This window comes from Amphiura filiformis, chromosome 17 (assembly GCF_039555335.1).
Source record: "Amphiura filiformis chromosome 17, Afil_fr2py, whole genome shotgun sequence".
In the NCBI taxonomy this organism is placed as follows: Eukaryota; Metazoa; Echinodermata; class Ophiuroidea; order Amphilepidida; family Amphiuridae; genus Amphiura; species Amphiura filiformis.
The window spans coordinates 1,092,215-1,107,027 of record NC_092644.1 but is presented as its reverse complement, the minus strand read 5'-3'; the positions used below and the strand labels follow the sequence as shown (position 1 = coordinate 1,107,027).

The 14,813-nt window shown below is 36.7% G+C and overlaps 1 protein-coding gene across 1 annotated transcript; it reads left to right on the top strand.

The window, feature by feature from the left end:
• Positions 1-256: 256 nt before the first annotated feature.
• On the top strand, positions 257-9,556 carry LOC140136777 (acid-sensing ion channel 2-like). Its single transcript, XM_072158367.1, has 4 exons — positions 257-375; positions 3,901-3,958; positions 6,981-7,127; positions 8,111-9,556. The coding sequence occupies exons 1-4, from the start codon at positions 320-322 to the stop codon at positions 8,300-8,302; spliced, it is 453 nt and encodes a 150-aa protein (XP_072014468.1). The 5' UTR covers positions 257-319; the 3' UTR covers positions 8,303-9,556.
• The last annotated feature ends 5,257 nt before the right edge of the window (positions 9,557-14,813 follow it).

Here is a 14,813-nt window from a genome sequence, read left to right as displayed (position 1 = left end):
CGACATGTGCGCTGGTAGTAAATTCAATTTTCTTTGCTTTGCCGTAGTTGTTCGGCTCAAAAATAAAGGGGATATATCTGACAGTAAAAGCTAACATTTTATGGCAAAGAAATGCTAATCTATTTTGTTTGAAAATGTTATAATATTGCTTTAACCGTCCAAGGTTGAAGACTGTATGTAAACTTCGTTTTACTTTTTTTTGTGGTATTTGAACGTATTTCGTGTTACGACTCTTACTAAAAAGGTTCATGAGAAGATACATTTTGTTTATTGTGCACAATTTCTTTATTATTTAAAACCAGATATTTGCCGTCAATATATGACTTACCTTCACGACCACAATGCACTTGCATGTGACTGTGGACAGCAATGCAAGTAAGTTAGCAGTAAGTTGTTAGTAGTCAAAACGAAATTTGTGTTTTATTGTTGATTTTGGATTAATTTGCTTATTGGGCAAAAAAAAGTCTGTCTGCAGCCACCCGCGCGCATTGCTATGTGAAAATCCAATTTAGCGCTTAGCGCCACGCGTTGGCCTTTTTTTCCTTTTTTCCACCACCGCCGCTCGCTGTCTCGCCCTATACTCGACTTCAGACTGATTTAAATGGATCACATACACATGTGAACTGAAAGATGGAAATTAAAGAGACTGACAAAACTTTTCACTGTGTAAGTATTTTACTATGTTTCTGTTTTCGAATATTACCATTACAGAGTAACATAAACATTGTGCCTTGACTGTAGAAAAAATGAAAAAATATCGCATAATCGCATAGCTCATTTTCCGAAAAAAACACATAGTATTTATTAAATCTATCTAGCTCTGAGGGAAGCGGGACGGTTGGGTACCCTTAAAACCGGTTTAACCCACCAGAGTCTGGTCCTAAGTCCAGAGACCTCAGAGAATTGATTGATGCCTACCCAAAACAAGGAGATATGCAGTTCAAGAAATACTTACCAAGACACATTCAAAGAGGCATTATAATGGAGTGTTCATCTATATAAGGGTGAAATAAGGCTCCGAAGGTGACTGCGCTGGTGCTCTACCAATGAATTACTTCTCAATAGAACCTCAGGTGGATACCAGGAAATGACTGGTTGGCTTGTTGGTAAAAGTAACCATTCTGGAAAGACAACGGACAGCTGGGAAAGACCGCTGGCGCCGGGGAAATAGCCGGGTTGATCTAAAGACAGGTTAGCAACCTATAGATCTCCGAGTCATAGCAAATAAAAGTCCTATAAAGAAAACTCACCCCACGGTCCATGCGAGAGCGGAGAAGATCGGACCACTAGTCAGATATTACGGCATGATGAGCTCATCGCAGCCAAACTCTTCAAACGAAGGCCAGCATAAGTCGAGCCAGTTGTCACACCCAACTCAAGAGGCGGGAAGACAGGGTAAAACCCACAACAAGGAGTACATTAACATACCAAATCCATCAGATGACAAAGTTTGGAAAGCCTTGGATGATCAACTCTATGAGAAACTATCAACTGAAATAGATGGCTCACCAAAGGAACAACTTATCAACCTTGAGAACCTTGTGTACAAAAGGTTAGTAGACAGGTTTGGTGTGAAGCCAGTACCATCAAGGAAGGCGAGTAATAAATCGAAGTCTTCCAGGCAACAGAGAAAACTGAGAAACCTGAAAAAGGAAACCAAACGTCAGTTCAAACAAGCTCTGAAGAAGGGTGACAATAAAACTGCCAAGGAGCTGAAGACAGATATTCATAAGCTTATTAGATTACATAACAAAGTAAGGAAGTTGGAACTGAGAAAACTGGAGGATGCCTCAAGCGGCAAAGCTCACAATAATTTTAGAAGGAATCCACACCAGTTTGCTAAGAAACTTCTAAACCAAGATACAAATAGAAACCCAACATTTCAGAAACCTGCTGCAGAAAAGTACTTCAATTCTGTCAACAATGATAAGAAACGTGGCTACAAGTATCACCCACTGAAAGGGATGAAAAGACCGCCATGTCCTAAACAACCCTTCAATACCAAACCACCAAGTCTCACAGAACTGACCAATTATCTTATGAAACCAAGAAACTCCAGCGTTCCAGGAATCAATCGCATCCCTTACCTAGTGTGGAAGAAGTGCCATAAAACAATGGAACTCCTCCACGAAGTAATCTGCAACATCTGGAGAACGGGTGACTTTCCGATCGAGTTGGCGGGTGTGAGAAACCATTTTTATTTCCAAAGATGAAAATACATCTGAACCTGCCAACTTCAGACCAATCACAATCAAGAACACAAGACTAAGTGGTAATCTTGGAATGGGACTCCTAGCTCAGAGGACGATAAGCTACCTGACTGAGAATGAATATATTGACAAATCCATCCGGAAAGGGTTCATGGAGCAAATATCGGGATGTGTAGAACATACTGAGGTACTTTCCTAGATACTCCAAGATGCCAAAAAGAATGGAAAACCGATTGTGACAACGTGGCTTGACCTACAAAATGCATATGGTACCGTGCCACACAACCGCATCCAGTTTGCATTAGATTGGTACCATGTTCCCGACCACATCAGGAAGATGATCTTTATCTACTATGATGAAAGCTACATCTATGTAAAGACTAAGGAATGGACAACAGATTGGATACACTGCAGCATAGGAGTATTCCAGGGATGCCCACTATCTTGCATCCTATTCCTGGCAGTATTCAATCTTTGCCTTGATCTTCTTGATCAACACAGCCATCTGGGGTACTGCATGAAGGATTCATCCATCAAATCTTCAGTCAAAGCTTATGCTGATGACCTTACTCTAACTGTAAGAAACCCAGAAGACTGCCAGAAACTGGTCAACGTCGTTAATGACTTCCTGAGGTGGACTCGATCAATGAAGGCAAAGCCAAGCAAATGTCGATCCCATGCCATGAAGAGATTTGTTCCAAATAAGAAACAAAAGCAAGAGGGACTTAAAACCCAATATGTGGCATACGATCCAAAGTTGACAAGAGATTGAGAAGAGATTGCGTATATCCACGACCAACCCATGCGATTCCTCGGCAAGCTTATTTTCACAGATCTGAAAGATAAGATAAGGAAATCAGAGAGTATGTAAAGCAAATACTAACAGACATGCTGAAAAAGACAGACAAAAGCCTACTCAATGGAATCATGAAGATCTGGATATATAATAATGCAATCCTACCCAAAATGACATGGGAGTTTACCATCTACAACTTCCCAATTACACACATCGAGGGCTTGGAAGCTACCTGCACCAAATACTTGAAAAGATGGGCAGGAATAAGCAGATGTACCACCAACAGTGCTCTATACAGAAGCAGGAAGAAGTATGGGCTTCACCTTAAAAGACTCACCACTTCTGTAAAATGCATGAAAGTCACTAAGCACCATCTCAACAGTATTCTATAGATGGAAAAACACAGACTTTCTACAAAAACTGCCTACAAAGAAAAGAAAAGCAATCAAGGTGGAATGGAGTCAGAGAACTTGAACAAAGAGAGCGACATATGATACTGGATGAGATAGACAGAGCAGGCCTTGGTTTGAAAAAGAACCAGAAACTGGGATAACCCACCAAGAGTCTGGTCCTAAGTCCAGAGGCCTCAAAGAATTGATTGACGCCTACCCAAGACAAGGAGATATGCAGTCAAGAAATACTTCTCAAGACACCTTCAAAGAGGCATTATAACGGAGTGCTCATCTGTATAAGGATGAAATAAGGCTCCGAAAGTGACTGCGCTGGTGCTCTACCAATGGATTACTTCTCTTTTAACACTAATTACTAATTTTGCTCTTTATACCTGGACCATAATTCTAGAATTATCATCCGCGCACTGTATGAATATGCGTACATACTAATACCAAGAACGTGGAATTTTGACAAGGGTGATGTTTCTTTTGATTTTCACAGCACCAGATATTTTACGAAAACTGTGTCTCAATCGGCATGGCCATCACAGGTCTACTTAGTAAGTACGCCGCCTCATCTAGTCAGCATTGGGTCTGTCGATTGTAACCCCTGAATTATTTGTTTGCTCCAATGTGGTCTTTGTGTGGTGGGGTGTGTGTGTGTGTGGGGGGGTGTGTGTGTGTGGGGGGGGTCAGGGTGTTCTGGGGGATGTGTTGGGGACCTTTGTTTCATAACCACATATGTACAGGACATTTTTTCTTTTGGCTATAGCCCCCTCTTCAGAGGTAAAATTATATTCGTACTTGCTCAATATGCTCAAGTAACATTCGATGCGAATTTTGTTACACAATTGTATGCGGTTCTATTTTTATGAGCCTTTAAGGTTATACAGGATTTTGAAATTTTGTGTAGGCAAATTGGCTGCACGTAGCCACCTAAAATATTTTGTTTTTCAAAAAATAAACATGGCAGGCCTAAAAATCATACTTCATCTTAAAGTTGACACTCTAATGATTATTATTGTAATACTTTTAACGTCATAGCTCATACACAAATGTACTTTGTAAGTGTTTCAATTTGTGTTCAATTTCATGAGCATGAGGTTTTTTGGGAAAGAGGCCAGGAAAATATGGGGAGAGGGTCCGATTTCATTGCGATTTCGCATATGTGTTACAAACAAACCAATGAAATAATGTACCTATTTATTCTTTCGATAGGTCCTCCTGATTTAAAACAGTAAGCTTACATGTTCACAGAATGTCAATGAAAATGATGGGGTAAATGTCGTCTTTTTTGCAACAACAATATTAATTTAGTGTGCCAATATATTGACACAATTATTCCCTACATTATTTCTTTGAAGTATCAGCTAACACATGCATATCAAAATTTTATGAATCAGCTACGGGAAATATTAAAAATAATTTATTTCATCTCAGCATATCAGGCCAAATGGTCCAAAATGGAGTTCTGAGATATCCACACATTTAGTTTCAAGTACTCACATTTTCTGCTATTTCACAGTATCAATTCACAATCCCATTATATTCCAGGTGCAGTGCTCCTGTATTACTACTGATAATCCTTACTGCATGGGAAGTATCAATTGATTTTCACAAAATTTGCAGAAATTGACCAATTTCTGCCAACACTTCCACACTATCTATATCATGTTCAAACCATGTGCTAACTTGTTTACAATGCTAGTTAGTGTTGCCAGGGCCAAGGTGATAGTACTGATTTTATTGATTTTGTCTAGTATAGTGCTGGTTGAATACTCATGCTCCACTGTGCATATGCTTCAGTGATTTTAGCAATCAAATGAAAATGATAGGGTTGCTAGTTCATGCACTGGAATAATAATCACTATAAGGGGGCACATCACTAAATAAATGTCCCATTGAAATACATGTGAAAATACAATAAAGTAACTAGGTGCATAATAATTATGAGTCCTGGGGGAGGGTAGAATGGGGGAGGGGGGGATCAGTTTTTGGCAAACATTTACAGTGCATCTTTATAAGGCTTAGGAAACACTACAGAAACATTCAAATCTGCATCATAATATCTAGGCCATTTAAAGTTTTCACATTGGCAATGTTAGGCTGGCCGAGAGCAGGGCCAGGGGAGGATGACAGGAAATGTTGGCATACCTTTTAAAATCTAACCCACGGGCCCCCCATGTATATTTGGGATTCCCCTTCCAAAGAAAATGATAGCCCCTAACACCTTCTCTTTCTTCCATGAGTTACACCAAATGCGGAAGGATTTAGCGTAGTGACCCCTTTAAAAAAGAATTAGTGCTGTGGGATATCTAGAGCAAATATTGATATACAAAAATAATTTTAAAAATACTTTGTTGATACAATTTTTTCAATCTACATCTCTGAGATGTTTAATATATACATATACTTCATAAATAAAAATTAAAAAACAAAAGACAAGTTGAGTGGAATTTTCACCCTCCGTAACCTTAAGTCAGTTGTCATATTGCACTAGGATGCTTAGTTGAGGAGTTATATAGAAAATAAGGTTAATGTCAAACATCTCATGCAAAGAAGCCGTATTTTCAAAATGCACCGATTCAATCGAAATTTGTCTTAGATTACTCCATTTTAGGAAAATATATTATTTGGAAAATTTATAACCTCAGAATTGGATGAAATTATGGGTCAAATGTTATGCCTGCACATATTTCTATTGGACTCTGGCCGTATAAATTAAGTACATGTTTGAGATTTCTTATGTTAATTAAGGGGGGTAATTTGAGACCAGTTTCGATGAAATTACGTCGAAATCGGTCCATTTTGTAATTGTGACCTCTGTGTATGACATTTTAGACATGTAACCTATTCGATCTTAACTCCTGAACTAAGCACCGTAGAAAAATATGACAATTGAAATTTTTATTCCCTGTGATGAGAGGAACAATTTGAGACACATTACAACATGATGGGACTGTTTTTAAGTTTTTCCCACACTGTGACTTTCGACCCCTCGCGGGAACCACAGGGGCATAAAAATTGAACCAATCAAAATGCTTATCATTTCAGGTTTAAGAATGCCAAAAAACATTGGTTCCACTATTAAATGTAGGAATATAAAATTCCAACCCATAGCACCCTGTACTAAATATACCCAGCCATTTAAAGGAGTATTTCGTGATCCTAGCATCCTCTTTTTATGACATTTTTCAGTACATATCTACGAAAAAAGCATATTCCCAAAATTTCAGTTGATACCGATATTGCGTTTGCGAGTTATGCATGATTATGTGTATTACACTGCTCCATAGACAATACGTTATAATTTCGTTCTGGTGCACCAGAACGAAATTCAAATTTCACGATATCTTTGCTAAACGAATTAATCTGCAAGAAATATTTTGTACATAAACATTATGTAGCCAGAGGTTTCCAGTGATATAAAAATCTCAACTTTTTTTGAGAAAAGTGGGGGATGAGGCTGTGGATCACGAAATGCCCTTTTAACCATGTTAACGGAATGAGGCAAATGAAACATAACACGAGCAAATTGTCTAACCTCCGTCTCTAAACCTTTGTGATATGTTATATTTGTAGCAACATTTGCTTCGAACTATACACTCTATATCTGATAAGACAATAGATGTTAACGACAAGGAATCAGTTCAAGAGAACCTTGTTCGATTGGAAGTCTTCTTTGAGGAATTGAATTATGCTGTCACGAAAGAAGTGCCTGCCTATGAGGTAATATTCATGTTGATATTTTATCAACACTGATTACATGTTAACAAACAATACTACGTCGAAAAGGGCTGAAGGATTGGTAGCCCTCCCCTTACAAGACAAACGGTGGATCAAAGCAATACAAATGTACTACGTTTCATAAGATTCACACAGCACATTTTGACTCTACAAAGATGAAGCTTTCAAATGATTACCTAAAAACGTTAGTATCAGGCGGCTGAGTTTCGATACTAGAGTAAATGCCATGTGTCATGACCTCAATGACATGACAAAGTCAACGCTTTGTATAAGTCATTTGGCCTTAATAGCACTGCGGGGCTTTTCTAAAATTGGACCTACATCACAAGCAAGTGGAAGTTTCCGCGCTCGTTTTTATCGCTCCCCCGCTTTGTTTTGTTAACAGGATTATTTTGTCAGTTTTTATAATTAAGAAATGATTAAGAATTCCTAAGCTAATTTTGCGAGGTTTTATTTCTATTAAGCCTACCAGGTTACTCTCTAAATGTAAAAGAGTGAAAAACTCACTCCCAAAAAGAGTGGTTCACATATAAGACCACTCAAAAAGGAGTGAAATGTGTTTTTTAACTTTAAAACCACTCAAAAAAGAGTGAAAACCACTCTTTAAGAGTGAATTTTAACTCTTTCAAGGAGTTAAATGAAGGATAACTCTAAAAACGTGTTGTCCTTCATTTAACTTCTTGGACGAGTTGAAATTCACTCTTTTAGAGTGGTTTTCACTCTTTTTTGAGTGGTTGTGAAGTTTAACACATTTCACTCATTTTTGAGTGTTTCTTTTTATCAGTGAATCACTCTTTTGGGGAGTGAGTTTTTCACTCTTTTACATTTCGAGAGTACTAGCTGCAAGTAAATAGATTTTAATCAAATTACAGTAATTCAACCGGCCGGTAAAACAGATTGAATCTGATATATTTTTCAGAAGTCAACAATAAAATTTCGTTATTTTGTCATACCTTTCCGTATAGGAAGAAAGTTTATTCAGTGACATCGGTGGAACTGCTGGACTCTACATTGGCTATTCTTTGATCACGATAATGGAATATTTGGCTGTCGGAATTTTACTCATGCGATACTGCTGTAGTAAATATTTTACAAATAACGGGTATGAGGGTAATCACGAAGACAATCAACCCCGGAATATAACAATAATGAACTGAGTGCATTCGTCAAGTCAGTCGTACGCGCCGTGTATTGCATTTAGGTCGAGGGCCGTAATAGGCTGGAGATAATAACTCAGTGGCAAGTGCGATTATCTTGACGATTTCATTTGCATAAGTTTGTTATCCACGCATCTATTCGTAATAAAACAATGTGTAATTAATTGCTGCAGTGATTATTTTTTAGTTTACAACTTTGACCTTCATCAGGAGACTGGCAACCCAAGTTCGGGATCAGTGACCTTTTGAACACTTGACCTCAAAACATGGTCGTACACTCTGGGTAACTTGTATCCCCCCCCTCCCCGCAGGGGCTATTTTAGGACGAAATTGTCACTGCACGTTGGGAAATGGATAACTTCCAGACCTTCTAAAAAACGTTTGGGGAGTTTGACGCTCTAAGATACAATAGTTCCTAAACTACTTCTCTTTTTTGCCCCACAACACAAATGTTGTGTGGGGCTTATAGCCTAAATGTTATGCTGTATGTTGCAGATGGTTGGCTGTCTGTCCGTCCGGTTAGCTGGTTCTTTCGCCGGGTGGAAATTTAAATCCAATCTGCTTCCTACACGCAATAACCGATTAACTACATTATTATGTTTTCAGGGTAATTAGGAGTTAAGAAAACCTAATAATGATAATATTGGATGGCTTATTTCGCATGATACCATAACATATCGGATTCGTCATACAAATATCGAACTCGCCGTTGCGTTGGCTCGTCCGATATTTTTATGACTCATCCGATATGTTATGGTATCATGCTCAGCCATCCAATATTATATCAAAATTGGTAGGATGATATATAGAGTATGGGGACCTTATGTGCTGTACTAGTGCGTCAATTATCTGCATATTTTGAATATTAATGAGTTTATTTTCATATTTTGTCAGAAACTCCTTTAATCTATTCTGCAACCTAACTACTCGGAATAACTGATTAACTTATGACTTGGTAGGATCCAAGTATAACTGTATAATATGTTGTATATCTGTGCCACGGAATTTGTATATAGGGTCCACAACTTATAAGTTCCCCCCTGAATACTTTTTAAAATAAATCGAAACATATTTGACAAAATACAAACGTGTAAAAAGGTATGGGTAGCCTTATTTGTTTTACACGTCACACGTCATTGCGTTCAGTCACAATGGTTCATTATGTAAAAAAGAGACCGTTAAGGGGTGGGGTATGAACGTTTGGACAGTATTTATTGTGGGACATTAGAGCACATCAGACATATCGAATTGCATTCTGAGTACGAAGAAAAACCATATCTTCAATATGAAAGGTCAAAATTTTCAATTGATCGTCGGCTTTTCCTCCCAGCTACATACACTTTAAGAATATGTCAGTAGATTTGTAAAATTTACTTCGAGGACTGTTATATATCAAAAATGTGAAAAATATCAAATTTCAATAATTTGTCATAAAATTTGTATTATATCGTGAATTTAAAAAAATTAAAATTATTTGATATCAGAAAGACATTCTTCGCATTTAGAATGCAATTCGATATGTCTGATATGCTCTAATGTCCCACAATAAATACTGTCCAAACGTTCATACCCCACCCCTTAAACAGTGTTAAAAGTTACATCTGAGTCCATAGGAGTTAGCTCTCAAACAATACAGTAGCCAAGGTCTATCCATGTGTTTGTTACTGTTAGTAAAGAAAACTTGACCTGACGTGTGACGCTATAAATTGGTCCACATAAAACAAATAGGGCTATACATATCTTTTTACATTTTTACATTTCGTAAAATGTTTTTGACTTATTCTAAAAAGTACTAGGGGGAACTTAAAAGTTGTGGACCATATATTTATGAATATCAATGAGATTGTTTTGCATATTTTGCCAGATATTCCATTGATCCACTCTTCAGCACATGTGTTGTAATAACCGATTGATTTCTTACTTGGTAATATGATAGACTGTGATCACCTCTTGTGCTGCATAGTTTTGTGTCAGTTCATTTGCATATTTATGGATGTTAATGAAGTTATTTGCATATTTTGCCGGGAATTCCTTTAATTCAATCTGCAACCTATAGCTACTTGCAATAACCGATTAACCTATAATAAATCGTATTAACCCACTCGCTAGCTTATGCAGTAATTGGTGAACTTCAAACTTGGGATAACAATATGATCACCTTGTCAACAGTCTGTTCTATAGTTTTGTTCATATTATGTTCTCATTTTTAATGACATTGTTTGCATATTTTTATACTCTTTTAAGGTTAAGGTTTGCGAATTGTGAAGAGTTTGCGACTCAAATTTTATTTTGATTTGTTTGTTCCTGTAATGATTATACAATAACACGACCAGTTTGCTATTTCTGGGACACCCTGTACCGTATGCGATGTTCTTTTCCAAACCTGACACTAAGTTTGAATTAGCGATAGTTATGTATATATAGCCTATTTATGCGCTTGTAAAGATATCTTGTACTATATTTTATTTTATCATATTTCAGTTCCTCTTTTATTTTATCAAATTTCAGTTCCTCTTTTATTTTATCATATTTTCTGCAATAAGTTACTTTGAGCTATTATGTTGATGAAAGCTATAGAAAACCGTTATTCTCAGAGTGACTGAGAATTATTTTGTTTTCATTTGTAAAAGTGACCAGAATCATTAAAAAGGTTTCCAATTTATCATATTTCAGTTCCTCTTTTACAAAGCTCAAATTCAGCCTCCCTAAATCCGCCATTTTAGGCAAATTCGCTACAATATACGCACCATAATGTAAACTCGTGGAAAGCACATTTTCTATCAAATAAATATTTTACACCATCTCCCGACACACCCCAACTAATATTTAGCCCATGCGGTTTATGCAGACCCCTTGCAGACCAGTCGTGGAATTTTGTGAAAAATATTTCATACTAAATGTCAACTCTGTAAGTTGGCATTTCGTAACTGTAAGCCAACTTTGCACTTCCCCTTTCCTTTCCATTTTAAATTTTGATTTTTTTTTCTGTGGCTTGTAAGCCACAGAAAATCATTGTTGTCAGCATTTAGCCCATGCGGTTTATGCAGACCCCTTGCAGACCAGTCGTGGAATTTTGCGAAAAATATTTCATACTAAATGTCAAGTCTGTAAGTTGGCATTATCGTAACTGTAAGCCAACTTTAAACTTCCACTTTCCTTTCCATTTTAAATTTTGATTTTTTTTCTGTGGCTTGTAAGTTGTAAGCCACAGAAAATCATTGTTGTCAGCATAGTGATGATTATTTTTCTTTTACCGAAGTACACAGAACCTTAAAGGGACATTTAGTGATGCACAGCCTCATTCCCCACTTTTCTCAAAAAAAGTTGACACTTTTATACCACTGGAAACCTCTGGCTATATAATGTTTATGTACGGAAAAAGTGACACACAAAAAGTAACACACATGCACACACAAACGAAGTTCACGGGCGAAGTTCAGTCAGGCCTGTAAAAATCTTACACAAACAGACACAATATTTTAAGCACGGATTTTTAATTCTCACTGCACGTATTTTTCACATCACTGCACGAACGTGCCAGGAGGCACGTTAAAATAGCCCTGCCCCCCGTCATTAGAAACGAAATTCCTAGAACACCGTCGTCCGATTACAACCTCGTCGAAAGTCTCCCAGCACATCCACATTGAATCCCCCGGCCACCAAGTTGATTTGGACATGGCCAAGATCCTTGACTGGGACGCGAGACACTTTGAAAGGCGGGTGTGAAGGAGTCAATTTACATCAGAGTCAACCCAGCATCGGTCAACCGCAACGGGGGCCGATACACTAGTTACCCAGAGTGTACGACCAAGTGTTGGGGTCAAGTGTCCAAAAGGTCACTGATCCCGAACTTGGGTTGGCAGTCTCCTGATGAAGGTCAAAGTTGTGACCGAAAATTTGAGGTACGCCTTAATTTTGTGTTGAGATCACAGGTTTAAAATTGTTATTATCCTTGATATGTTTACGTATGATTATTCCTATTTCTAGCATTTGTAAATACAATAATAGGTATTATTCTGAACACCTAAATATAATTATACAACATAATATGACCTATATCCGCCGTGGAAGTAGTGATGTAACATGGTACTCTACCGTAGTGATAGGTCAAAGCAAATTTTGAATGTATTGCCCTGCACTATAAGCAGGCTGCACTCATCACTAGTCATGTCTGTGTATATGTGTGCAATCATAGATTGAATACAATACCGATCTTTTCGAAGACACTAATCGTACAGGTGCGATTGAAACGTACATGGACTCTGCATAATATGAAATTTGCATAGAATTACGATCCGGGTCTTGATGCCTATTTGGTAATCAATGGTGCGATGCAGGATTACAGCGTGTATCTAGTGCAGGGCAATATATTCAAACCCTGTTACATCACTACTTCTTCAGCGAATTATATAACATATTTAAGGCAAAATGGCAAGAGCATTGTGTGTAGTTAATCAAACGATGTGTTTTGTTGTGCATTCTTAAGGGATCTAAAATGAGCGTTTATTGCGTTTCGACAGTATTTTTTGTGGGACATGAGAGCACCTCAGACCTATCGAATTGCATTCTGAATACGAAGCATGTCTTTCAGATATCAAATAATTTTCATTTTTGAAAATCACAATATAATACAAATTTTATGACAAATTATAAAAATTTGATATTTTTCAAATTTTGATATATAACAGTCCTCGAAGTAAATTATATAAATCTAATGACATATTCTTAAAGTGTATGTAGCAGGGAGGAAAAGCCGACGGTCAATTGAAAATTTTGACCTTTCATATTGAAGATATGGATTTTTTTCCCAAAAAGACCTAATTTTTGTTGGTGTTTTGGGAAAAAAAATCCATATCTTCAATACGAAAGGTCAAAATTTTCAATTGATCGTCGGCTTTTCATCCCACCTACATACACTTTAAGTATAAATCATCAGATTTATAAAGTTTACTTCAAGTATACTGTTAAATATCAAAAATATCAATTTTAATGATTTGCCATAAAATGTGTATTAAATTGCGAATTTCAAAAATCAAAATTATTTGATATCAGAATGACATTCTTCGTATTCAGAATGCAATTCGATATGTCTGATGTGCTCTAATGTCCCACAATAAATACTGTCCAAACGTTCATACCCCAGCCCTTAAGTGAATTTGGGAAAAGGTGTTTTTGGCCTTGAGTCATTAACGACTCGTAACATATATTAAATTTTATATATTTATGCAAAACGGCAGGGGGCATTGTGTCATCTGCGGCACGCTCATCGTACAAGTTTACATAGGAAGTATTTCTATTCCAAGCATTTCAATATGCAACATAATATGTGACGCGATCAAGCAAAATCAGTCGGAACTCGGAAATATTGATTTAGAGATATAGTCAAACAAAGAAAACATTTCCCTTTGTTTCCTATTGTTTTGGAAACTCTAAATTGCTCATATCTTTGGAACTGGTTGTTCAATTTCAATGGGGTTTTCTGCAAAATCAAGCTTTGTAAATGCTTTTTATTATCCTATAAGAAACTGAAAATTTAATATTTCCGAGTTCCGACTGATTTTGCTTGATCGCATCACATATAATAATTACAGACTATAACAATAAAACTAATAAAAAATTGCAATTTCATTTCTCAGAAAAAATAAAACAGATCATGGCAATAATGCTATATAAATTTATATATGCAGTGGAATCAGTAACGTCTTGGCTAACAGAAAAACTTAACTTAGTTTCTTTATTAGTTCGGGCTCAAACGCTATATCTCAATTAATTAAAATCCTCCAGAAAACCAGTTGGGCTGCTTTTGACATTTTCATGCATATCAAGCTTGCATCGCGTAAAATTGACTTGAGCAATAGCATTCTTTGCTTTTCAGAAAAAATTAAATGGGTCGTGGTCATGGCGTAAATGTGATATGCACCCGGATATGCAGTAGATCTAGAATCAGTAATATCTTAGCTAACAGAAAAACTTTACTTGGTTTCTTCCCTAGTTCATGGTACTATGCCGATTTTACAATGTAACTTTCATGCGAAGATTTCACGTCAGATTTCAAAACAAAAGCAAAAGTGTTTCATGTTTTTTTTCCGCTTAATTGACAATTAGTAAGTAAACAATATAATATTTATTTAAAAAAAATAAGATTTTAGATGCAATTTTTAAGATTACCCAGCTTACACAAAGACACGAAAGTGGCCCAAGCTGTTTCAGGGCTACTTTACACAATTGGCCATATCTTCGTTTGTAGACTACTGATTTTATTGAGACTTAGATGTAGCTTAAGAAATAACCTTAACAACAAAGTAAAACGCAATACAATCAATAAATGACGTGTTTGTCTAATACTATTTTCTAAAATGTATATTTTTTGTTACCACCTGATTATGTTCAGGATATCTCAATATTTGGGATAGTAATTAGAATTAGTTATCTTACTTGTAAATCAAACCTCATTGCCGATTATAGTGATGAACAGCTGCCTTAAGAGAATACTCTCTAAATGTAAAAGAGT

Excerpts from the sequence above, each read along its gene's own strand:
- LOC140136777 (XM_072158367.1), top strand. The coding sequence starts at position 320 with ATGACTTACCTTCACGACCACAATGCACTTGCATGTGACTGTGGACAG. Across the intron at positions 376-3,900 it reads GACTGTGGACAGCAATGCAA|CACCAGATATTTTACGAAAA; the intron begins GTAAGTTAGCAG and ends TGATTTTCACAG. Across the intron at positions 3,959-6,980 it reads GGCCATCACAGGTCTACTTA|CAACATTTGCTTCGAACTAT; the intron begins GTAAGTACGCCG and ends TTATATTTGTAG.